Source organism: Antennarius striatus, chromosome 14 (genome assembly GCF_040054535.1).
Source record: "Antennarius striatus isolate MH-2024 chromosome 14, ASM4005453v1, whole genome shotgun sequence".
Lineage (NCBI taxonomy): Eukaryota > Metazoa > Chordata > Actinopteri > Lophiiformes > Antennariidae > Antennarius > Antennarius striatus.
In genome coordinates, this window is record NC_090789.1 from 2,509,197 (window position 1) to 2,534,143 (window position 24,947).

Genomic DNA, 24,947 nt, shown 5'->3' on the forward strand with positions numbered 1-24,947 from the left:
CTTTCCATTGCAGTCAATACAAACTAATAAACTTTATTTAAAAAAAGGACGATAGAAAATTAAAAGGAAGGACCCCACTATTTGTTCACTAGAATGAACCCCATTTTTACTTTTGAAAACTTTTTGTTTTCTTGTCGTCACACAAATTCTGGCCTCCGTCCGTCGTTCGTCTCAAAGGAAAGATATGATCCTCACCTCCACCAGAGCATATGTGGTATAACTCAATGGAAGAAATGCATGGCTCTGCAACTCTGTGACGCTGGAATCAGCAGTATCACAGATGGGGGGGTGGTGGTGGAAGGTGGAAGGGTGGGGGACAGAGATGGAGGAAACAGAGATGGAGAAGTATTGGCTGCTGCACACGGACGCGCCAAAATATGATATTCTCCTCTGATGCGTTTACTGTCTTAGCTGACCAACAAAATCTTGTGCAATAACGCGCCCGCCGTGGAACGCAGGAGATTAAAACTCCGCGTGAGCAGATTGGCGTTGACAACGACGGGATATAACGCCTCTCTATCATCTGTTTCCCGCGCCGTGTGTGTGTGTGTGTGTGTGTGTGTGTGTGTGTGTGTGTGTGTGGACGGGCATAACCCAAACTTCCGACGGTTTTATAAAGTTCCAGTTCATGTAATTTCATTGGATTTTATGTCTCTCCTAAAGTTTTTAAGATCATCAACAACAACAGTCAGAGTCAGCTGTTGATGATCCACCCTAAGGTGCTTTAGCATGTAGCATGTAGCTTAAATTTAGAGTGAGGGAAGCGGAGGAGGAGGGAGGCGTTACTGTGGGTCCGAGTCAGAGTTGTCATCAGAGAGACGGTCATCACGACCGCTATCTTCACGAGCCTCTGCTTTATCATCCATAACAGTCAAGTATCCAAGGTACGAAGCCGGGACAAACAACAACAAGAGGGGGAGACGAGCGTTGAACGCAGCGGTGCTGCCCCCACGGGGGTTGTGGCAGAAAGCAGGAACTGCAGGACAACAATCGGTTGTGGTGAAGTGCGTTTGTTGAAATCTCTGAATCTTCATAAGTCAAATGTTCATAAGTTGAGGACTACCTGTAGTTCCAGTTACATTTTGACCTTTGATGAATTTCCTGCACATTAAGCTGAACTTACACCTTTGATACAACATGGTGATAAAATGCTTTGAAACAGGGGGGGGAAAAAAACTATTTTATTCTTTTACATGTCGCTCATATATGGAAACTAGATTTTTGCGCTTTCATTTAAGGGTCAGCAGTGTCGTTCAAGTCCTACTGGTGGCCGGAAATCCGTCTATGGCGACAAAAACCTTCCCCAGAGAACAAACGGGACGGATGTCGGTCTTGTTACAGCTGCAGCATCGATACGCCGACATAACACATGCAGAAACACAAAAACCGGAATGAGGGCAGATTTTTGATTTGGCTTCAGACAGATAAAAGAAATCCTCCTGTGACTTTTCGCCGGCTATCAGGCGAGCTGTCAGTCCGGCGTCACATCATCAGGTGTACGACTCACATCTGATCTTTTTAGTTGGCGGCGCAGGAAGAGGGAAGTGTTGCGTCGGCACGTGAGGAGATGTGTGAGCTGTCGATGTGAACTGACCTAATTTGAGCATTTTGTCTATGATCACAACCCCCCCCACCCCCCGCACACACACACACACACACACACCCAGAGGGATAGCAGACATATTTCCTTCTGTGAAACGTGCTGTTTGTGTTCTGTGTTGTCTGCTGCAGAACTCCTTTTCTTTCTACCTTCTGCATTTCTTCAATTAAATGTTTTGCATTTTTTGTGAAACTGATGAATGCTTGAATAAATTCATCAGAGCATCAGATCTTCTTTTTATTCTGATGAAAACTGGCAACAGATGAACAAATTAAAATCTTAAACGAGATTAAAGGCGGCCAAATGTATGAATCTAAGGCAAAAAAAGTGACTCATTCCAGCCTAAACACCAACTGCTGCTATTATGAACATCTCAAACGCTCACACCATCATTGGAGACAGAATATGAAAATTAATATGAAATCTGGGGGGAATATAAAAGCCCCCCCAAAAACAGAACCTGTGCCCCACGGTGTTTTCATTAAGGAACGGCGCGGCTGCAAACACACTGTTGATCGCACAAACACAACAACAGCTTAACAAGATAGCACAGGAGGTTTAACAAGCAGGTTACTTCCTTGCCTGTCGGGCTGATAAAAATGTTTGTTTCCATGGCAACCAAGCATTGTTATTTTACAATCCAGTCTTTAACTGTCACCCCTTCAACTTTTTTTTTTTTTTTTTTTTTTTTGCAGCGGCGGCGGCTCCCGTTTCTCAGTTCCTCCCATCGCAGCATCCCCTCCGTTTTTATCCCCCCCGGTGTTGATCCTTTTATCTTGACCTGCATCTCTGTCTCCTTCTTCTCCTTCATTCCTCTCATCTCTCCATCCTCGCCCTCTTTCGCTTCTTCCTTGTTCTCTCTCTCTCTCTCTGTTTTCTCCTCCTTCCTCCTCTACTTCCTTCATTATAAAGCTAAGAGGATTTGGTGTGTGTGTGTGTGTGTGTGTGTGTGTGTGTGTGTGTGTGTGTGTGTGTGCATCCTAGACCCAATTAACCCACTGAATTGCATGTCTCTGCTGAGCTGTTGCACAAAATGAGAGGCAATTTCAATAACTACCAGTCAGTTGTGACGTTTTACACGCGTGCAGAAAGCGGCTTGATGGTGTGAGACGCCTGATGCATCATGGGAAATGCATGAGAAAGTTTCCTCACAGGAAGATCAACATGTCGAAACTGTTGAGCTAAGACAGATGGGCGTGCGGCTTCACATCAGGGGTGGATTCCTTTACAATTAGAACAGTTTGATATCTTTTAATCACAAGAACATCGCTGCCAATCAAACTCAGCTTTGCTTTGTCTGTAACCTCTCTAATTTTAGATTTTCTGATATCCTCCTATCTCATCTTACCGCCTTTGTATTTCTGGGATGCGACTAACTCTGCAAAAAAAAAAAGAAAAGAAAAAGATAGAAACATCCTTTGAAGGTGTCTCAATTTACACAGCAGTAAGATGGGCAAATGCGTCACATTTGCTCCTTGCTGCTTTCATTCTGTCCAATTAGAACACAGACAAACATAAATTCAACAGGAAGAGGAAACGTTATTTAAATGCACGCATTCCTTCTAGGGAGGAAAAATAGATAATGAAACATACGGAAAATGACATTAGCATCAGGGCTGAGATAACAGTTTTAAAACCCTGGAAGGTACAATACTTTTGGAAAGAACCAACCAACCCATCCTGATCAGCGCCACCTATTGGCAACAGGAAATGACTTGCGTAACAAGCAACGCAGCAATGATAATATCACCTTGAAGCACGTTGCTCTGCCTTTTGGTGGTGTTTATATCGCAAATTTGTCACCTGATAAAAGTTCATAGAGCGAAGAGACGTGAGAAACCTCACTGTCAAGCTGAGCCAATCAGAGGCAGAGGAAGGCGGGGCCACGCAGGCAGGGTGAAGCACATGCAAAGTGAGTTTTTAGTGTCTAAAGTCTTTACATTTATACTTCAGCAAAATTTACATCTGGTTTTGGAGAGTCGTGACTTTTCTCAGCGAGTGTAAAATGAGAAAAGTCATCTTCCCAGCTTTTAAAAGTAAACACACGTTATTTCTTGTTGACTTAAACGTGGCCTGAAATGTCGCGTCGTCTCTTTGTCAGGATGGAGCATCGAGCTTTTAGGAGAAGCACAAACTGAGAGACTTGATGCACACAGCGCCTAAAGACTTTTTCAATCCATTGGTCATGAAAAAGAAAAAGAAAAAGCACTTTGTGGGACCAAAAACAGACGCTGAACCATCCCTGGAGTAACTCTTACCGGAAAGAATGATGCATCGTGGAAGTCAGACCTTTTCTTTTAGTTCATTTTACAGCAGTGTGTTACCATGAGGCGGCGGACACACACACACACACACACACACACACACACACACATGCACGGACATTTAAAGGAGTCTTGGGGATACTGAAGGTATCAGGTGGAGGCCAGCTGTGAACACAGGCTGGTTAATAAGCCGTCTTTGTTTGAATTAATGACTCATAAACCTGTCCGTCTCTTTGTCTGCATCTGTCAGCGGCTTTGTTCAAAAAGGTGGTTCATAGATCAAGAAATAGAGAGCATCAGCATGTGTGATCATCTGCACTATGTCATCCAAAAAAAGAGGAACGCCTTAGTGATGTCATAAGATCATCATCTAACGGCAAATTCAAACACAGAATCCAAGAATTCTTGTCATTTATCGCATAGACTCAGATCATTAAAGTATGACGGGTTTGTTCAAAATCTTTATTGAGATTAGAAAACTTTGATGTACTTTTTGATCTAATTTGCTCGCTTGAGCGATCCTGAATGTGTGAGATCAGAATGTTTCCAGCTGCAGATTCGTTCAGATTAATCTGTTCCTGGTTTTAATATCATGCAGGAATACATTTTCTTCTTACATTTAGGTGATTGTAGTTTGATTTGTTCCAAAAATACACCATAACTCCGGTAAAAACAGCGATTTCATTGCATTTTCTAGCGAAATAACCGAATTAGTCATCACGGGACGCTCGTTCCATCTTGGAAAGACGTTAAGGTGTCGTCTTAAAGGCCTCGAAAATCTGAAATTAAAGATTTGCTGCTTTATTTTTCTCTTACACAAACATACCTCAATGCGATCACACCCAGAACCTGGTCTCAGAACCTGTATATATATATAATAATTCAGGCGTCATATTGGGGGGACCAGGTGCTCCGTGTGGACCTATCCTAATGAGCCACATGTGACCATTTAAGAAGGACCCATCTGATCTGCCCATTCGCCTCATTACCACCCAATACATATTAACGTCCAGGGTCACATCTTATACATACAACATACATATTCATAGCACACATGCAGGGACGTATATGTGTCTCGATGACACACACACACACACACACACATCAACCGCTTTACTGGTGACGTCCTGGTCTGATCTCAGGTCTGCTTCATAACGACCAGCTGTGTGCCGCCCTTTTTTCCAGCTCTTATCCCGTTCACTATTGTTTTGTCATGTCCTCTTGTGTTCCCATGTTAATGCAGCGGCATGATAATCCCCGACGGCTGATTTGCCGGATTGCTTTGAGTTGAATGGCGTTGCACATAACTGGAGGGTGTCATTCCACGGCATCTCGTTCGACTTAAGGACACGATGGGAATAGATCAGCGAAGGTATGAAACGGAACCAAGCAAGAAAACTCCAAGTTGTTATCGAGCGATGGATATTTCTTCTTCTTCTTCTTCTTCTTCTCTGTGGCGGTTCCACACGTTTCTGCAGAACAGCCGCTATACGTCACTGAAATTGCTGTGTGGATCTGGAGGTCAAACAAGGTCAAACCAGATCCATCTGTCGTGCAAAACTTCATCCTCACACTGACGGATACACAAACGTTATCTGCGTGTGTGTGTGTGTCTGTGTGTGTGTGTGTGTGTGTGTGTGTGTGTGTGTGTGTGTGTGTGTGTGCAACCCAGAACCTGTTGCTGCCAACCAACACGATTAAAAGCAGAGAAGAAGAAGCGACTTCCGTTGACAGTGTCCGTCTGGAGAATGTGGATTTCAATGTTTATTTCTTGAGAGCACAAACGGGTTTTCATCTCTTTTTTTATTTTTTAATTTCTTTTTTTTTTACATCACACACGTAGCGATCGATCACAATCATCAATAAAGCACCGCATGACGTAAAACGCGAGAATAATCAGATAAAAAATCAGTGAAATCAGTGAAATCTTTCCATCGTGAGCAGCTTTTTTCTCTCTCTCCTGCCATTCAATACCTCGCTTGACCTTCTGTTCGCCCTCTATAAGTGGTTTGTCTCTATTTTCCTCCGTCTCTTTGTTTTTCTGTCTGTCTTCCACCCCTCCTCTCCTCCCTCCTGCTCTTTATCCATCTCCGTCGGTTCGTGTTTACAAAGCCTCTCATCTGGATATTGCTTTATATGTAAAACCCTTCTGTTTGAATGGAGTCTTATTTAAAACCCTGTTATTTAAATGGCTCTTTAAAAAGACAGAGGAATGAAAAGTCACACAAGTCATGCACAAACACACACGTACACACACACATGCTTGCACACTGACACACACACACATGCTTGCACACAGACACACACACACACACACCGCCTGTCGGTCTACATGCATCTGAGTCTATTATTATGCTAATGAGCCTCCAGTCTCCACATGTCCCCGCAGCCTCTGCACTCAATCTAACACACACACACACACACACACACACACACACACACACACACACACACACACACACACACATTTCGCTGAGCTCAGCAGTATAGCTACACTCGCAGGCTCGCAGGAAAAATTACGAGGAGTGGACAATTTCACCATCATAGAAATAGAGCAGATAGAATTGATATTTCCTGTTGTGTCATCGATCGGCAGAGAAAGACAATTGGTGAGAGAGATGCTATCAACACCCCCCCCCACCCCCACCCAACAGACCCCATTTAATATACAGTATTTCTTCTCGACAGGCAGGAACTGTGATGAAGTGTGTTTTTGTGACATATAAAAAGAGAAAGTAACATCTTTTTTTATATTGAATTCATCAACAGTTGTTTCTGCTGTCTGTTCTGCACATTTATTTCTTTAATTTTAAGTTCTTAAAATTAAATTTTGTTTAAATTCAGACATTTCTTTTCTGTATAGGGTTGGTGGCCGTGTATCTCAGATGATTTACTTTATCGGAAAAATCCTGGTTTGGGATTAAAACAGCTGCTATGACGACAGATGGGAGCTTCTCCAACATGGTTATAAACATGCTATACTAGGAACACACTCTGTGACATACAATATGCCTGTTAGGGTAGTGTGTGTGTGTGTGTGTGTGTGTGTGTGTGTGTGTGTGTCTGTGTGTGTATTTGTGTGTGTGTATGTGTGTGTCTGTGCTGGACCCAAACAGCGAGCTACAAACCAATAAAAAGCTCTGAAATGCACGAGGATTGTGAGTTAAAGGTTGATTCACAATGAGTTCTCTGCTGAAAATGATCCCTTTGAATTTAGTTCAGGTTTAGAAAAAGAAAAAAAACATTTTCCATTGTAATGTTTTAATCCTATTGAAGAACTGCTTAACTTTTGCAGCCTGTCATTATAATCCATTTTAGAGCCAAGAGGAAAGTTCTACAGTGGAGAGCATCGACACATAAATAAAGCAGCACACGCACGCACACGCACACACACACACACACACACACACACACACACACACACACACACACACACACACACACACACACCCGCACATTTATTAATCAGCAAACTACTGCCTATGAGAATTTGCTTGACTTGGCATGAGGTGACGTCATGTTTCATTCACCCGGAACTTCATAGGACGACATGAAGCCTCATTATCTTCAATAAACTTGCGTTCACCTGCGGTTTCTGAGGTCTGCGGGTCTCTGCGGTGTAAACGCACCGACCTGCGTTCACGTGCCGCTACAAGCTGGGCTTCAGTGGTTGGTTTGATGGTTCTCACTCACTGATAACGTCTAGAACGACTAGGCGGGAGGGTAATATTTTTTGGGGGGGTAAATATTACTATATTTTCACGATAACACACTAAAATATACGATTTAAAAAGAGACCGATATCTTATTGAAATCACTGTGAAGATATGCTTATAAACGTGAACTATTTTTTTTAATTTTTTTTGAGATTTCACTATGAAAACTTTTGTGGCTTTACAAACAGGGTTAAGAACAACATCAATAATAATAATAATAATAATAATAATAATAATAATAATAATAATAATAATAATAATAATAATTGAATCAGCACATGTCCTTGGGTCATACCATTTATTTAAAAATACATAAATAAATAGACAAACAGATAAATAAATAAATAAATAAATAAATAAATAAATAAATAAATAAATAAATAAAGTGAAGCAGAACCAGCTTATAACTTTTTGAGAAGTCAATTTCCAGACGTGATATAATAATTTCAGGGAAATGCTCCGGTGACAGTAAGTTTACACCAATCTTTTATCGTAATTTCATTACCATAAAAATCAGCGTGAGCGCGCCCCGAACACCACCTGATTAAATTCCTGCACGGCCATCACTGAGCGGCGCTGCTGGTCCCACCTGACGAGACGCTCTTTTTTTGTTCTGATGAATAAAATTAAGCGCTTCCACAGCTCCCCCCCCCCCGTCCCTTTCTCTCTCTCTCTCGGTCTATAAAGCTGCAACAGCTGATGTGGAGCATCAGAGAGAGCCGCAGCTCCGGAGGAGAGAGATTAGGACTGGAGGAGTGAGTTATCGTCGGGGGGGATGAGCTGCTCTTCCATCACTGCTCCACCTTTAAATGTTTGATTCGTAATATTTTAGGAGCCTAAAGGGAACTCGAACATTTCTTCTTCCAACCTTTTTTCTGACACCTCACGCTTCTTCTTCTTTTTTTTTTGTTTGGGGGGGGGGCGGCCCTAAAATCACCTTCATGGGAATTTCTACTGGAGTTGTGATCTGAGCTGTGGAAACTTCTTATTTCCCACCCTCATTCTGAGCGGACCTTGGCGGTGGAGGTCGCGGTGGAGACCGGGAGCTGTCCGGTGCTGAAGCTGCGGAGGAAGCTGAAACCGACCGCTGAAACAGTTGGGAACGGGCAGAACGAGACGGTTGTTTGTGGAACAAATAAACAACAACAAGGAGAAAAGATTGCGTCTTGCTTTTCTTTTCTTTTTTTCGACGTCATTTCTCACGTTTCACGTCATCTGTATTTATTTCCACCTTCCAGAGATCCACGTCTTCCACTGGTGTCACCAGGAGTCAGGAAATCTCACCTGACAAACCGTTATTCATTTATTTATATTTATTCATTTATTTACTTACTTATTTATTATTTATTTATTTGTTTACTAGACGGGCTATGCCAAAAACAGACGCACTTGAGGAGCGCTCGGTTTGTCTGATCTCTAAAAGCCATGTCTCCATTCCGGGGTCATCAAACGCACCATTAGTGGTTGAAAGATAAGAAATCGATTAAAGGGTGTGTTTTTTTCTTTTTTCCTCCGTTGGGTTTCTGTAAACTTTTGGAGCTTTTGGAAGAGCAGAGGAGCTTTGTTTTTGTTTTTGCTCCGTTGTTGTTCCGGTAAACAACCGCGTCATCATGCCTCGGTCTTTCTTGGTGAAGAAAGTGAAACTGGATGACTTCTCGGCGGCGGACCTGGAGAGTTCATACGGTCACAGCAGGAGAGAGGAGATCAGTCTGCGATTCCATCATCACGACAAAGGTTGGTCACACACACACACACACACACACACATGCACACACACACACGCACGCGCACACACACACACACACACACACTGGAAGCATTCCTCATGACAGTTTCAGAAGCTTTAGGAAGGTTTGGGTTTTCTTTTCTCTCCAGGAATATTTTCCTGGAAATCAAATTATGTGGAGAAATCAAGAAAGTCTTTATTGTTAGGAACCCACAGCAAAACACACATCCAAGGCTTTAAAGACGACAACAAAAACAACAACATTCACCCGGGTCAGAGGTCAAGGTGTTCCTCACGGTGGAAATGTTTTTCTCGTGCATCCCTATCGTGGCTTTTTCTAAATAATAAATTTCACTTAACATCTGAAAATACTTATAATAAAGATTCCAAGTGATGGGAATGTGTGACTGAAACGTGTGAAATGTGAATTTATGGCGAGGACGAGCTCTTGTGTTACATTTCGTGGTTCACTCCGTTGCCAGCATGAGCAACATCTTGTAAGAACACCAAATAAAAGCTCTGTTAGTTCCTTCCAATTTAACTGCAACATCTCACATTTGGGTTTTTTCTATTATTGGCGTTCCTGCTGATGGATTTTTGATGCCAAATGACGAGAACAAGCGCTGCTAGTTTTTTTTTTCCCATCTTGGGAATAAAAGAAGGGTTGGAAGAAAAGCCAGGGAGCGGAGAGTTGAGCAGGAGACTATGATGAATAATCATGTCGATGCGTTATGTCACCGAGGCGCTGCCGTGGGATCCACTGCTGCCCAGTGAATTATTCAAATTTGGTTATTTCCCCACAGCTGTGGATCTGGTCTGAAGATCTGAACTATACTGGAGCGCTGCGCTGAAGATAAATGTTTTTGATGAACACAAAAAAACACTACAGAGCATCAGCAAGAAAGAGTTAAAGAGCCTACAAGCTGAAAACCTTGTTATTTTGTTGTAAATGTCAGTCTTTTATTCTGGCGGGGTGTCATGAACATTTCTGGTTTAGGTGTGTGAAAGAGTTGCAGATACTTTTATGTTGAAGCTGATTTAAATAAATAAGTAAAATCAGTTTTTAAAAAAAGGGATTCAAAAATTTGTGATGCTTCTTTAGCCTCTTTCAGCGTGTTGTTTCGGTTTAGCTGCTTCTGCTGAAACGGTTCAGTCAAGAACTTTCTTCTTTTTTTTTTTTTTTTTAAAGTCGCTCTGCTTTTGCTTCCAGCGCAAAATATCATCAAATATTTTACATGAAAGAAACCAGCCGTTATAACCTTTATATAAAACATCAGGCTAAGGTTAGCGGCCCGTTAGCTTGACCCTGCCCTCTAGTGACAACAATGTGATGAATGCATCTTTAAAGGAAGGGATAAGGAAAGCTGTGTCGTTCACAGCAGATGGAGAGGTGTGTCGCCCGCTGCCTGATGGCGTTCACATTGTGCCAAGGTCAAATGTGAGAGGAGGAGATCCCAGGTGTGGTGATGAAGGAGCGGACAGAGGAAGAGGAGGCAGCAGCAGCAGCAGTGCGGCAAACACGTAAAGATGAAGGACGGCGTCCCCTCGTTATAAATATAACAGGAGTTTGACTGAAGCCACTGCAGCTTGTTGCACAGATGCACACACACATGCACGTGCAGCATGCACACACACACACACACACACACACACACACACACACACACACACACATGCACACACACACACACACACACACACACACACACACACACACACACACACACACACACACACACACACACACACATGCAGCATGCACGCACACTCACACAAACCCAGGCACTGCTGTGTTTCTGTCAACTCGGCACATTTCCCAGGCTGCTTGCACAGCTGAGTGCACAGTATCTCACACACACAGACACACACACACAGACACACACACACACACACACACACACACACACACACACACACACACACACACACACACACACGCACACACATAGAGGAAGCAGTCAGTGACCTACAAGTGTCCAAAGCACAAAAATTGTGCGTCATTTACTGCGGGTTTGGATCAAAAATTAAACTGTAGCTTTCAGCTCCTCTCGTTCTCCTTCTCTTCCTGTCTTTTATTGCTTCTTTCCCTTTCTTCTCAGTCACTGTATTTCAAAGATGCATAAAAGAGGGATGGCGGTGGCTCGGCTGAGTATTTTAATCATTAATAAGCATTTAGAGCGGCTATCGGCTCTAATGCAGCTAAAGTGCTTTGAAACAAATACGGAGTTGACACGACGAGACGGAGACGGAGACAGTCGGAGGCAAACAGAGACATCAGACGCAGACGTTGGAACGTCCTGTACAGGAAGTAGAGCTGGCAAAAAGGGGGTTTTAAGGAAAGGACAAGGAAACAGTCGCATGTGATTGGTCGGGATCGTAGGAAAAGCTTCAGGACTTTTTCCTCCCTGCAAACTAAAATAAATCCGGATGCACAAACATGAGGTTGAAATTTAAATTTAGTAAACAAGAAGTTTCTTTCTGGCGCCACTGCCAGCAGGAGAATCAACAAAATCTCTCAACTACTGGAATTTACCATTTATATATAACAATTACTGTCCTTTAAAATACTTAAAATTACCAAAACAATATTAGGTTGGGAGGTTACCAGTTTGAATCTCCATAACTGGAGGTGTTCTAGACCCGCTTGATAGCGATTAAAATGAACACTTGTTCCTGTTTTCAAAGCGTTTACTCGTGCTCCATAAATCAAGACACACACACACACACACACACTACTGTGAAGATTGAATATTCATAATTCATGTTTCTCTCTCTCTACCTCTTCCCAACTCTTTACCTACCCCCCCCCCAACACCCCCCCCCAACACCCCCTCACTTCTCCATCTTCATTTAATCCAGAACACTAAATTCACGCGTGTGTAAACACCAAACCGCCCAAACCACGGACACCAAATTGGACCAAACACCACTTCCATTCTTCTCCAACTCCTCCATCGCTCCCCGTGCCTTCCTTTCTTTCTGGCCCCCTCCCACCTCAACACGCTCCCTCCACCCCTCCCTCCCTCCATCCATCCCCGTCTCTTGTTCCCATCGTATTATCGATCAACTTCTGAGCTTTTCTCAGAACTGTATCATGAAATTATATTACCAGCAATAGTATCTCCTCTGCTGGCTGTGTCTAAATGCTGGCAGAGTGCTAATTGAAATGGAGAGCTATTGATCGCCATGGATCCACAGGAGTCATGGCTGGGGGTGAGGGGTGGGGGGTATTACCTACCCGTCTCTCCTCGCGTCATTCAGCCTGTTGAGCGAAGAAGCCAATAATAGAAATAATGAAGAGGCCGACGTGATAAAACGGTAACAGATGATTGGTGCAGGTTGCCTCGGGATGCGTTTACCTGCACAGGTTACCAACACGGACTGAAACGCCATCAGTGTCATGGAGGTGGTGGTGGGGGGGGGGGGTGCAGGAGACTCCCAGTTGTTGTAATTGAGATGTTGGGTGGGGAACAGATGACGTTCTGACAGCTCAGACGTGCGACGGCGTGCACCCGTAGACCTGCAGCGTGCGCTCGCTGAACCCTCTTATGAAAAATAAAGATTTCCAAGAGGAGGAAGAGCATCTCTTCCTCTCTGGATGAGACATAAAAGCACTTTACTGCCACTATAAATACCGCCAGCCTCTCCTACTGCTTTACAACACCTGCAAAAACGGCCGTTTTCAGACAACCCGACAATAACGGGCTACAATATCCTCCTGCGTCTGCTTTTGTCTTGGCGTCGACGGGAACGCATCAACGGAATTCGTCGTAAAGCGTAATGCGCGAGTCGCTAATGTGATCCGTGCGTGGTTGCATTGATATTTAAAAAAAAAAAAAAAAAGCAAAGACGCCAGGCTGTAATCAGTCATAGTATCAGGAGACAACATTGTGAAGCAGCTCTCTGAATAATGAATGAACCTCAGCGGATGATTTGTGGCCGGCGTTTTAACAAATATAAGAAAACTTTTAATTGTATTGTAAGTAGTGGATGATTCACAAGATGATAGCGAGTCTTCAAACTGGTACAAACACGTCTACTTTAAGCCTAAAAAGCAAAAAAGGATGAGAAATGAATGAAACTTTGCTTTTACAGCGGTACCTCTACTTATGAAATTAATGGCTTTGAGAAGGAATTTCATTAAGTAGAGACGCGTTTTCCATGCAAATGCCCTAATCCGTTCCAAACCCCCCCAAAATTCCGACATAAATGTTTTATAAAGCATAAAAATGCATCAAAACATGTAACAAATACATGTTACGATTAGATGATTACACAATAAATGAGAGTTGTGCATAATGTAAAAAACAAAGAATAAAGAATAATAATGACAGTCATTTACCTTTTAACTGCTGTCCCCATTGTTTTTTGCCCTCTTTGGTTCATGCCCTCTTGCCCCCCCATGGACAACAGAGTGAATTCCAGTCCTCCTTCTGAACTTCTCTAACCACCCACGCAATGCCTTAAACTCCTTAAACTTCTTTTTGTTTTAATAACGTGGTGATTGTAGATGCATTACGGATATATTCTTTGGAGAGATCAACCAAATGCATCCCTTTTTCACACTTTTCTATGATCTCTTGATTTGTTTGTACGGACAAAAAAACTCTTTTCTTCTTTTCTTTTCCTCTTTTCTCCGTCACTTTCTTGGGGTCCATAGTGAATACTCTAAAAGTTAATATATTTAATTAAAACTATCAGAACACCTCATGGGTCGAGGGCCGAATGACGAGGACGCTGCATAGACACCGATCTAGCTCCACACAGAGGTCCTCTGAGCCAATGGGATGCCGGGATGCTAGATAATAGCCAATGGCAGAGCAGCTATGAGAATGTTGCATTCAGGAACCTGTGGGAGCTGCGAGTATCAGCCCAAACTGTATTTTTACCTTTCGTAACTCAAAATTTCTTTCGTAACTAGAGGTAATATTTTCCTGTTGAGGCATTTCGTAAGTAGAGGTACCTGTATGTGAGTCGGTAAGAGAAACTTTAGACCCCAGAGGCTGGATCCAGATTCTGGTCCATGTTCAGGATTAGGCAACAAATGCTAATCTAAACGCGACATGTTCCACAAACGTGTGAATCTGGATTACTTTTGTATTTCTTCTCCAACCCCAACCGATCAGTTCCTGATCAGTCGTGGTCAAACGCTTAACCTTCTCCTCTTTCTCCCTTCAGGTTACGTCGGCGATTATCTGAGTCCGTCTCCTTACGACGATGTGGCGGGAAGCGACTCATCCGTCATCTCTAAAGTACCCTCCCCCGACCACCCGTCCATCATCTACGGTCGCATCAACGATACCTACTCCGGCATCCATGGCGACATCAACGGCGACTCGGACCAGCCCGACAGCCCGAGGTCGGAGGTTTCGTCGTCGGCCGGGGGGTACATCAACGGTGACGCGGCGGTGAGCGAGGGCTACACGGTGGACGCCTTCTTCATCATGGACGGACGATCGCGGAGGAGAGCGGCGGCGGCGGCGGCGACCCCTAGAGGCGCCACCCAGAGGCACTCCTGCAGCGAATGCGGCAAAACCTACGCCACGTCTTCCAACCTGAGCCGGCACAAGCAGACGCACCGGAGCATCGACAGCAAGATGGCCAAGAAGTGCCCCACCTGCGGGAAAGTCTACGTCTCCATGCCCGCCATGGCGATGCATCTGCTGACCCACGACCTCAAGCACAAGTGCGACGTGTGCGGCAAGGCGTTCAGCCGGCCGTGGCTCCTTCAGGGTCACATGCGTTCGCACACGGGCGAGAAGCCTTTCGGTTGCGCCCACTGCGGAAAAGCCTTCGCCGACCGCTCCAACCTGCGCGCTCACATGCAGACGCACTCGGCCTTCAAGCACTACAAGTGCAAACGCTGCGACAAGACATTCGCGCTCAAGAGCTACCTGAACAAGCACTACGAATCGGCGTGCTTCAAGGGGGCGTTCTCCCCCATGAGCTCACTGGGGGAGTGACGGCGTTTACTTTATTCCAATCAGATTTTTACTGCCCTCGCTCTCCACGCTTCCTCCTCACGTCCTCAACAGGAAGGAAACGCCGGAAGGAAGGAAGGAAGTACAAACCAATCAGAAGTCGGACAGACGAAGACTCTCTCATCCTCTTCTTCCTCTCCTCTTTCTTCCTCTAGGAGGGGAGGGGGAAGTTTTCTCAGCTTGATTTAGGTTCAAGTGTCCCAAACTGAGGCTTTTTTGGGTATCACTGAAGATTTAAAAAAAAAAAGAAAGCACAGCAAGTCTAAGTCATCATTTTTGATGATCTATTTACGTCCGTATTTATCCTCACGCCTTTTTTTTTTTTTTTTGTCAAACACTGAAGCACAATTCCACTCCTATCAGGGGAGTTGGATATTTTTTCTTCCTAAGAACAATAATTAATAATATCAGGATACTTCCGATTTGGTGAACCTGATTTTTTTTTTTTGTGGACTTTAAGGCGTTAAAATAAACAAACAAGAAAGCGAACAGTATTTTTTTCCTGTTATTCCTTTTCACAGAAAAGACATAAAAAACCTGCCGTTAAACATGGTAGGCACCACAAAGCACATATTTACTTTTTGGGAAATAATGATTCTTCTTTGAACCTCCGTCTTACACGGACACACACACACACACACACACACACACACACACACACACACACACACACACACACACACACACACACACACACACACACACACACACGGAAGCTGTTTTGGAATTTATTTCGGACGTCTGCCTCGGTAGACAGCGGCGGAAAATAAGTTGGAATTAGCGAAACAAACCGGACTTCCATGTCGAAAGCTCTCACTCAGCCCCCGGGGATTTTTCCTGCAACTTAAATCTGGTCTTATTTATCTTTACTTGTCAGCGTTAAACGAGGATTAGACATTAAAATGTCCTGATTTTCCTCCAAAGGTCAAACCTCTCAAGTGTTGTAATGATTTTGATGCCTGTGGGCCACACAGTGTTCACTTTTATCATCTTGTTTATGTCTATTTATTGCCTAAATTAATATTTATTATGACTTTTTTTTTGTAGCTGTATTGATTTTGCACTTTTCTTTGTTAAATTTTGCCTTTGTTACAAATATGCCAAAGCATTTGACACTTTCTGATTATTGAATACCTTTTTACTTTTATCTGCCACTTTAATTACGACAGCTACTGCATGCAAAAAAAAAGAAGAAAGAAAGAAAGCCTAATAATGGAATCTATGCCAATTTTATGAATTTTTGGAATATTTTTGCCAAAAACCTCTTAGATAACAGGCAAACTTAAGCAAATTTTCATCTTGGGGCAATATTTAATTCATATCCAATAGAGCAATAATGCATGATATTTTTCAAGAAACATAAGTCCTATCATGCCTGTAACATCTTGATTTACCACTATTCTATGTAGTTATGAGAAATTGAATTTCAGGGAGTTAGAAAACCGAGTTAGTGTTGAATATGGAGGGTTGGGTTGAAGAGCTCTGCGTTCAGAGGATTTGTGATGCTGTTGTGACTCTTTAGTGTTTTAACCCATCAAATTAGTAGAAAGCAGTTTTCCAATTCCCCCAAACTCTGCAGATTCCATATGTTAGCATATCCAGTTGCCTCGTAGTTATAATTTTACCCCGACATCATTACTCTGTGTGAATATTAGAATCAACATGGTAGCGCTTTCAGGGTTTCACACAGATGGCACAACTCCTTTGGTTGGAGAGCTCCGGGTTGGGCTGGGACGGGAGGGGTTTCTTTTGTACATGGTTTATGCACTGCCTGCCTCGTATTATTCTAAAATGTTGTAGAAAGTAGAAGGTACTGCTGCCTCTGGTGCTGAAACATGGATGAAAACACACACACACACACAAAAAAAGACTCGTAAAGTTCTTTAGCCGGTTCTCCTTGTGTTTCTTTCTGTTCTCTCCTGACGTAACGGCGAAAGCTGGACGAAAATAGAGGACGCTTCATCGATATTTCAGCACCAGACTGCGTTGACAAACACTTAGATTCTACTATGAACTACCGTAGCCTACTATAGCCACACGCTAGTTTACCTATTCTTATATAAAGCACTTCCTCTTATAAATTATATCTTTCAACTTTTATTTTTTATTTATTTTTTCGTTCAAAGATAGTAGCACAACGAAAGAGTTTAGATTCAGGTAGACGATGCCTTGTACAGTACGTAGAAATAACAAGCTTCTTTCTCCTTTTTCGACTTTGGTGAGTCAGATGTTTAAAAAAAAACAAACAACAACAACAACAGCACAAAAAAAAGCTTCAAAATGACTCTCGATCGACACGTAGTGTCATTTTTCCCCACACACTCTTGCGAGAGCATCATCATCACCACACCTTTTGTAAGCGTGAATGAAACCTTGGTGGCGAGAGGCCTTGTAAATAAGCACTGATGTGACTTGGGAGTGCGATGATTTCTACAGATCTGTACAGAGCGACAGCGATGCCGACAAAGGTGATGAATTACCTGAGGGCTTCCTGCTTAGTTTTGCGTTCTTCTCTGAGGTTTTTTTTTCCCCGAGACCTCTGATGGCGGCTGGAAACTATGTAAAGCACAAAGACAACACTTGGGCATTCTGTTTCACTTCTTAAATAAAAACTAGTTTAAAAAAAAACCAAAACTTGTGTTGAGATGTTCTTTCTTTCAAAAGAAACCCCTCTCATAGATTCTAAACGAACATTTACCGTCGTCTTCAGGTTTTTATCTCGGTGAGTCTCCACACAACTTCAACAAAGACTGTTTCACGAGACTCCTCCATTGCCCGAAAGCTCTTTAGTTGTAATTAATCATTTACACTGTAAAGAATAATGTAGTTATTTATAATAAGCTCATTCATAAAAGTTAAAGTTGTTCCAGGCTCTCATGCTGTCATTACTCAGTAAGCGGATAATTAGTGTTTGGTGACAGTCATTAAGATAATTCACCTCCAGTGTAAAAGAAACACAATCTATAATTGTTTGAAACGCTTCTTCTTTCTCTCTCACTCCTTCTCTTTTCCCTCCTCCTTTCGTTTTTGCCCCCTTGGCAAATGTTCAATGATCAAAATAAGTGTGTGTGGCATTTTAATTGCTTATATGAAGTCCCATTCATAAGGCTGTGATCGGGTAGAGTTGTTAAGCTTCATAAGAGTTTATTTATGACAAAAGACATTTCTCTTGGTATCGCACAAGAACAGGTGACCCTCTCCTCTACTACACATACTGTTGTCACGTGTTTAAGAAACTCGATTGTGTGTTCATAGGTGTGTAAGTTGTGCGCCATTATAGTCAAAGGTCAATTAATGTAAATAGAGAATAAATTAACTTCACTGAGAGGTAAACTACAGCTAGAACCAATCACGTTAACATTACATGGACGGATTTTTGGTTTTAATGTCTCTCTATTGTTCAAATGGCTTTGAAAGTAATTTCATTTACGAGTGTTGTTGTAAATGGATTGTAGCTTAAAAAAAAAAATCATTGGCACAATTGTTCTTGATGTGAACAAGCCTTTGGTTTAGCATGATTAGCCGTCATGCTCCCTCTGGTTTATTGGAGATGGTCTCCATTAAACAGCAACTTAGAAAACTAGTGGCTGCATGGAGGAGTCTATTGATTCTGATTGGCTACCGTCTGCCAGTACTTTACCGCCAAGGACAAATGACCATCTGTTAAAAGGTGATTGATTTTCTCCAATTGTTGCTGAAGATATTGATTTTATTATAATGCCTTTGGTCCACTAATGATAGTAATTCAAATATCCAGTGGAGCTGAAAAAAGCTTCACAGGTATAATGGCTACTATCAATGCGTGTGATTATATTTTGCACAAACATCTATGGAATCCATACCTGTATTGTTTTACGCGTTACGTTTCATTACGTCAGTCTGAACCCAAGGGGGCTGGGATCCATCCCAGAACCTGTGTGCGTTTTTTTTAATCCATCAGATCCAGGTTGGATCCGGTTTCATTACCATGGATACCAGTAGAGGATCTAACCTTGAAAACAACAGCAACTGCCCCCCAACTCCCTCTCACTAACCAGTCTTTTCTGGATCAATACTGTCTTTCTCAGCAGAACCATCAGCCACCACCACCACCACCAGAGTAGCTTAATTTGTCAAATTGTTCCGAAAATCTACGCAAACCATCCTTCAGCTTTTCAACAGTTACCAAGCTAACAGAATTAAGGCTCACAAACATGTCTTCTGAACAAGTTAGCATTGATATTTGACAATCTTTGTGTACTGATGTCAGGATTTGTTGCCAATTACGATTTTAATCTAAGTTACGTCACGTTTTTGTGTTCAATTTGTTGAATATGTTGTGTTTTCTTTCAAAATTGAGCTTAAAATTTAAAAAAACAAAACAAAACAAAAACCAGGACAAGCAGCTGGCATGATGTAACTCAACAGAAAACAAAATAAACTCATGAAAATTACATTATTTCCAAATTACAACATTTTACCATATGAGACTCCAGAGAAACAAGAAGCTATACACAGAGAATATTTTATTTATCGCTCTAAAGCATTTCATTATTATAATTCCTGTTTCCCACGTTGTCTGACCTTCTAGCCTTCAGCAGGTGAAGGGTTTTAAATACTTCATACACTGTCCCTGTGCAGTTTTCACCTTAAATCATTCATGAAGAAGAAGAAAGGCTGCAAAACTCAACTCTACACACGCAGTGAGCGCCATTAGCAACAAGACAGGCCTTTATTTTAGACCTGCATAGAACATAATCAAGAGGAGAAGAAGATAAAAGAGGTTAAAATCCCTTCTTACAATGCATTTAAATTAAAAAAAGAAGAAGAAAAGTCTGCCGACGGCAGGATGCCTCAAAGGTGGATCTCCCAGATCTTCTCTGCAACTTTGAAAACTCATAGAACCCATTCTGTGTTGTGTAACGTTTACCTGCAGGTCCGTCCACGCAGGAAGTGATGAGTTCTTCATCACTGGGATGGGATTCAATCTTTTACACGCATTTGAAACCAAACCTTTACAAACAGAGGAAATGGGCTGAAAGCTGGTTTTCCATATCTTCAGGGACAAACCGTTAACTCCTCGACGCTGGGAATACTGTGTGTACATTTTCTAAAAAAACCAAACATGTATATTTATGTCTGATAATACCAGAGTGTAGTTTTATTATGGCCTCAGAGGGGAAGTGACTTTCAGCATCTGTGTGTTTACGGGTAAATATGTATATAAGCTTTGAATGTAATATCATGGTTCACCGATCTGATCGGGGAAGGGGGGGGGGTGCTTCTTGTTCACATGCTATCGTTTAAATGCAAACACCTGCAGCAGAACGCAGCGATCACAAACTGCAGTTTTAAAAGAAGAGGACAAACACACATTTTGGATGATTGTGTTTGTAAATAGCACAAACAAGTGCACACTCACAAAAGAGGTGTGTGTGTGTGTGTGTGTGTGTGTGTGTGTGTATGTGAGAGAGACATGCTCCTTTAGGATTGTGGTGAAAATGAATAAAATCAATCAGCACCAGTGAAAACTGTTTGACTAAACAGCCAGAATATTCCCGTTATTAGGTGAAAGCGCCAACTGGTGCTATTTCTATATTTATCAATACTCTATAATTTAGCTGCGGGATCAGTGTCTCTTCAAGGATGAGGGGAGAGAGAGAGAGAGAATGGGGGATGATGGGAGGAGAGAAGACAGACAGAGAAAGACACAGAGATAATGAGACAGAGATGGAGGGAAGACGGTGGAAGCCAGAGAGGCGGTGAGGAGGTGTCAGGATGCGCCGGAGAAACTCAACCTGAGCTCTAAATGGCTCCTTAACAAGAAGCTGAGACAGCAAAACGAAATTATACACACACATTCACACATTCATGGACACACACATTCATATTCGCGCATGGGAGGGGCCACGCTTTAGCGGTTTCTGCTACATACATGTAGACAAAACATGTAGATTCACCAGTGTGTGACATCCTTCTATAGTCACACTCCTGCATTCAAACAGGTATGTCCCTATTGAGAATGGAACGCATGCATTTGCATTTAACACACACACACACACACACACACACACACACACACACACACACACACACACACACACACACACACACACACACACACACACACACACACACACACACACACACACACTTTATTGTATATACAGTCAAAAGGAGTTAATATGCACTGCACACACATAAACCCCCCCCCCCGAAACACAAATTTAGCTTCACACACAGTGATAGGTCTTTTAAAGGGGTGTTTCACACTTCGTCGCATTTCAATTAGTAGGTAAGACAGACAGACAGATACTCTCTCTCTCATGCACATACACACACACACACACACACACACACACACACACACACACACACACACACACACACACACACACACACACACACACACACACACACACACACACATACACACAACTTGACAATGTGTCCGTTGGGTGAAGAAGATTCATTTGGATTCTCATCTCTTTTCCTACCACTTCCTTTCTGCATGTGCCCTTTCTCTTCACTCCCTCCTTTTTCCTCCTCTGTATTTTAACGCTGCTCTCTCTCTCTCTCTCTCTCTCTCTCTCTCTCTCTCTCTCTCTCTCTCTCTCTCTCTCTCTCTCTCTCTCTCTCTCTCTCTCTCTCTCTCTCTCTCTCTCTCTCTCTCTCTCTCTCTCTCTCTCTCTCTCTCTCTCTCTCTCTCTCTCTCTCTCTCTCTCTCTCTCTCTCTCTCTCTCTCTCTCTCTCTCTCTCTCTCTCTCTCCTCCCCCCTCCATCTTTCTCTCCACATCACTGTGAGTGACAGTGGGTTGACCTCCCGGGTTGTCAGGGGAGGCTGTTGCACAGACGGCCTGAAACAGGGGAGTCTTTCCCTGGATACGAGTCCGCTGACGGCTGGAGGAAGACCAAACCCTGCAGCAGCCTCTCCACCGCTATATGCTAAACGATGCTAATTTCGCATTGCAAGTTCATTTATCTGTCAAATTGCACAACATTGCAACTCAAAATGAAAGGACGCGTTGGTAATTTTGGGTTGTGGTTTGGAGGGATGGTAAACATTTCTACACACTCTTTAACCCCGTAGGGGAAGTGACGTCAACTCAGGGACTACGCACACGTCACTTCTCCTACAGGATGTTTCGTCTCCTACTTTGCGTTGTACTGCCTGTTGTACTGCCTGTTGTACTGCCTGTTTACCGTGGGTCAGAGAGGACTGCAATTTCATCTGTGCTGTATGTCGTGCATATATGTTACACTTGACAATAAAGTTGACTTTGACTTTGACTTGGAGAGAGATCAGCCGAGCGAAGTCAAGTCTGTCGTGTTTAGAAGACTGGATCCGCCGTCCCGACGGATTTCACGTGTCAAACGTTAAATATCACACCATAAAGATTTTAAATCGTGTAACCGGCTTTCATACTGTCAGCTCGAATAGAAGGGTTAAAGGCAGAAACGTCAGGTGTCGTATCTTTTAGCGCAGACAGAAATAGCAACGCTAGACGAAAGAAAGGAGAGATGGCGAATGGTGACGGTTAGCGCCAGCTAAATCAGAGCCGAGCTGTCAGGCTTGACGTCACGTGACCGACGCAGGTAAGACGGAAGGTCACGGAGAGGCAAAAAGATGTAAGAACTGCCTTCAAGTGCGAGTGCAATCCCTGCGAGAGAGAGAGAGAGAGAGAGAGGATGGGATGGGAATACGCCGAATCCTTTCCAATTAGAGGAAGCTATTGTCTTCTAAAAGCGCACACAAACGGATTCCGCGGCGAGGAAAAGGTGTTGAGGATGAGAGGGAGGACCGATTCCAGCAGCCACCTTCTTTTTTTTTTTTTTTTTTTTAAATTTCTCCTCCAGAATGTCCTCCCCTGCCTTATCTCGAAGCCACCATCCTCCTCTCATCCTCCCTTTTTGTGGTTCTTTCTTCATCCTCCAGACTTCCTCTGATATATTTCTTTTTCTCCCCTGATGCAACCGGGGAGTGTTTCACAGCTCTCAAAGGACGCTGAATGTTACACTTGAGGCTTGAAGATGTTTTCTTTTCTTTTTTTTTTAACATCAATACACAACCAAACACCAAAAATTTATCAAAAAAACAACAACATACGGTCCTGCAAAATCAATGTATTTGCAGGATTTCCATGCGGATGCATCATGTGAAACTCTGGTCTGTTGCTTCTCACACCCACACAGATTTATTGTCTTTTCCACACACACAAAAAAAAACATTTATGGGTGATAATGTTTTTTTCTGTAATCCCTCTCTTTCTCTAATGTGTCTTTTATTGCACCAGTACAGAACAAAGCCCTCAGGCACTGCACACACACACACACACACACACACACACACACACACAACACACACACACACACACACACACACACACACACACTGAAACATAACATACAGTACACTCAGCTTAATAACAGATCACACAACACACACAGGACGTACACACTCCCCCAACATCCATCCACTCACATTCGCACATGTAATTACTCACAGGGGCTCCACGCTGTCCGTGTCATGATCTGATCTGAGCGTGTCAGTGAAGCACTGATTTTGGCCGTCATTTGTCAGTTGCTGTTAGCTGACAGTTGTTTACCCAGAACAATAACTGTTTGTGTGTTTTTCATGGCTTTTTGGATGCGTTTTTAGCTCTCGGCTACAAAAAGCTCGCAGACAGACGAGCGAGAGGAGGAGACAGAAAGTGGAGGAGACAGAGAAACCAGACATTGCAAATACGAGAGGAGAAAATGGCTCTATGTGTGCGTGTGTGTGTGTGTGTGTGTGTGTGTGTGTGTGTGTGTGTGTGTGTGTGTGTGTGTGTGTGTGCCCTGTTGCCAGTGCTATTAAAGTTGTATTGCACAAGGCTTTTAGAACACCGACCATCAGCCAAGCAACTTTAGCTAATAATTTTTTAAAAACCTCAGTGCTTTGTGCGTGTTAGGACTCCCCCCCTCCCTTCATCCTGTGTGTGTGTGTGTGTGTGTGTGTGTGTGTGTGTGGGTGGTGTAACAGTTGGGATTGTCGGCCTGTATTTGTATAAAACCTTTCGTCATGCATGTATTCTGGGGTTTTGCTCGCAGCTCCTCTCAACAACTTGTTCCAGGAATCTACCGACTTACGGACGAGTAACATTTCCTAAACGTCTGCAGGAGCACCAAAGAAAGTTCTCGCATCAACCATCGATAACGAGATTACAACTCGGTATAGGTATTTGTGATGCCACTGACCTAGAATTCACATTAACCTTTTGTTTACCACAGTCATGCATCTGCCGCTGCCGCCGGTGGAGCTCGACGCTTCCTGTGTTGTCATGTTACTGTAACCGCAGCGGGGAAAAACACGCCACGACGATTGAATGCACGAGTCACCCCCTTTTTCTTTCCGAGCCCACTGACGCTTTGACTGAATGAAGATGAAGGTTTTTTCTCCATTTTTTTGTGTCCTCTGACATGAAACAAAAAGTACATCCATCATGCAAAACGCACCACAAACACACAGATAAACTTGGCTCAAGGTGACTCCGCCTGAGAACGTGCAACCGGTGCTTTGTCTGTGAGATGAAGGGGAAGACGTATAGAGAGTGTGTGTGTGTGTGTGTGTGTGTGTGTGTGTGTGTGTGTGTGTGTGTGTGAAGGACAGACAGAAGTCATTCCAGCTTTTCTTCTCTCGGA

At 43.1% G+C, this 24,947-nt stretch overlaps 1 protein-coding gene across 1 annotated transcript; it reads left to right on the plus strand.

The window, feature by feature from the left end:
* The first annotated feature begins 9,185 nt into the window (after positions 1-9,185).
* LOC137607666 (transcriptional repressor scratch 1-like) lies at positions 9,186-15,269 on the plus strand. The gene is made up of 2 exons (XM_068333576.1): positions 9,186-9,314; positions 14,485-15,269. The coding sequence occupies exons 1-2, from the start codon at positions 9,191-9,193 to the stop codon at positions 15,267-15,269; spliced, it is 909 nt and encodes a 302-aa protein (XP_068189677.1). The 5' UTR covers positions 9,186-9,190.
* The last annotated feature ends 9,678 nt before the right edge of the window (positions 15,270-24,947 follow it).

What these genes read in the sequence shown, in the direction of transcription:
- LOC137607666 (XM_068333576.1), top strand. Translation starts at nt 9,191, where the DNA reads ATGCCTCGGTCTTTCTTGGTGAAGAAAGTGAAACTGGATGACTTCTCG. An exon ending in ATTCCATCATCACGACAAAG is followed by an intron (nt 9,315 to 14,484) that starts GTTGGTCACACA and finishes TTCTCCCTTCAG; the next exon opens with GTTACGTCGGCGATTATCTG.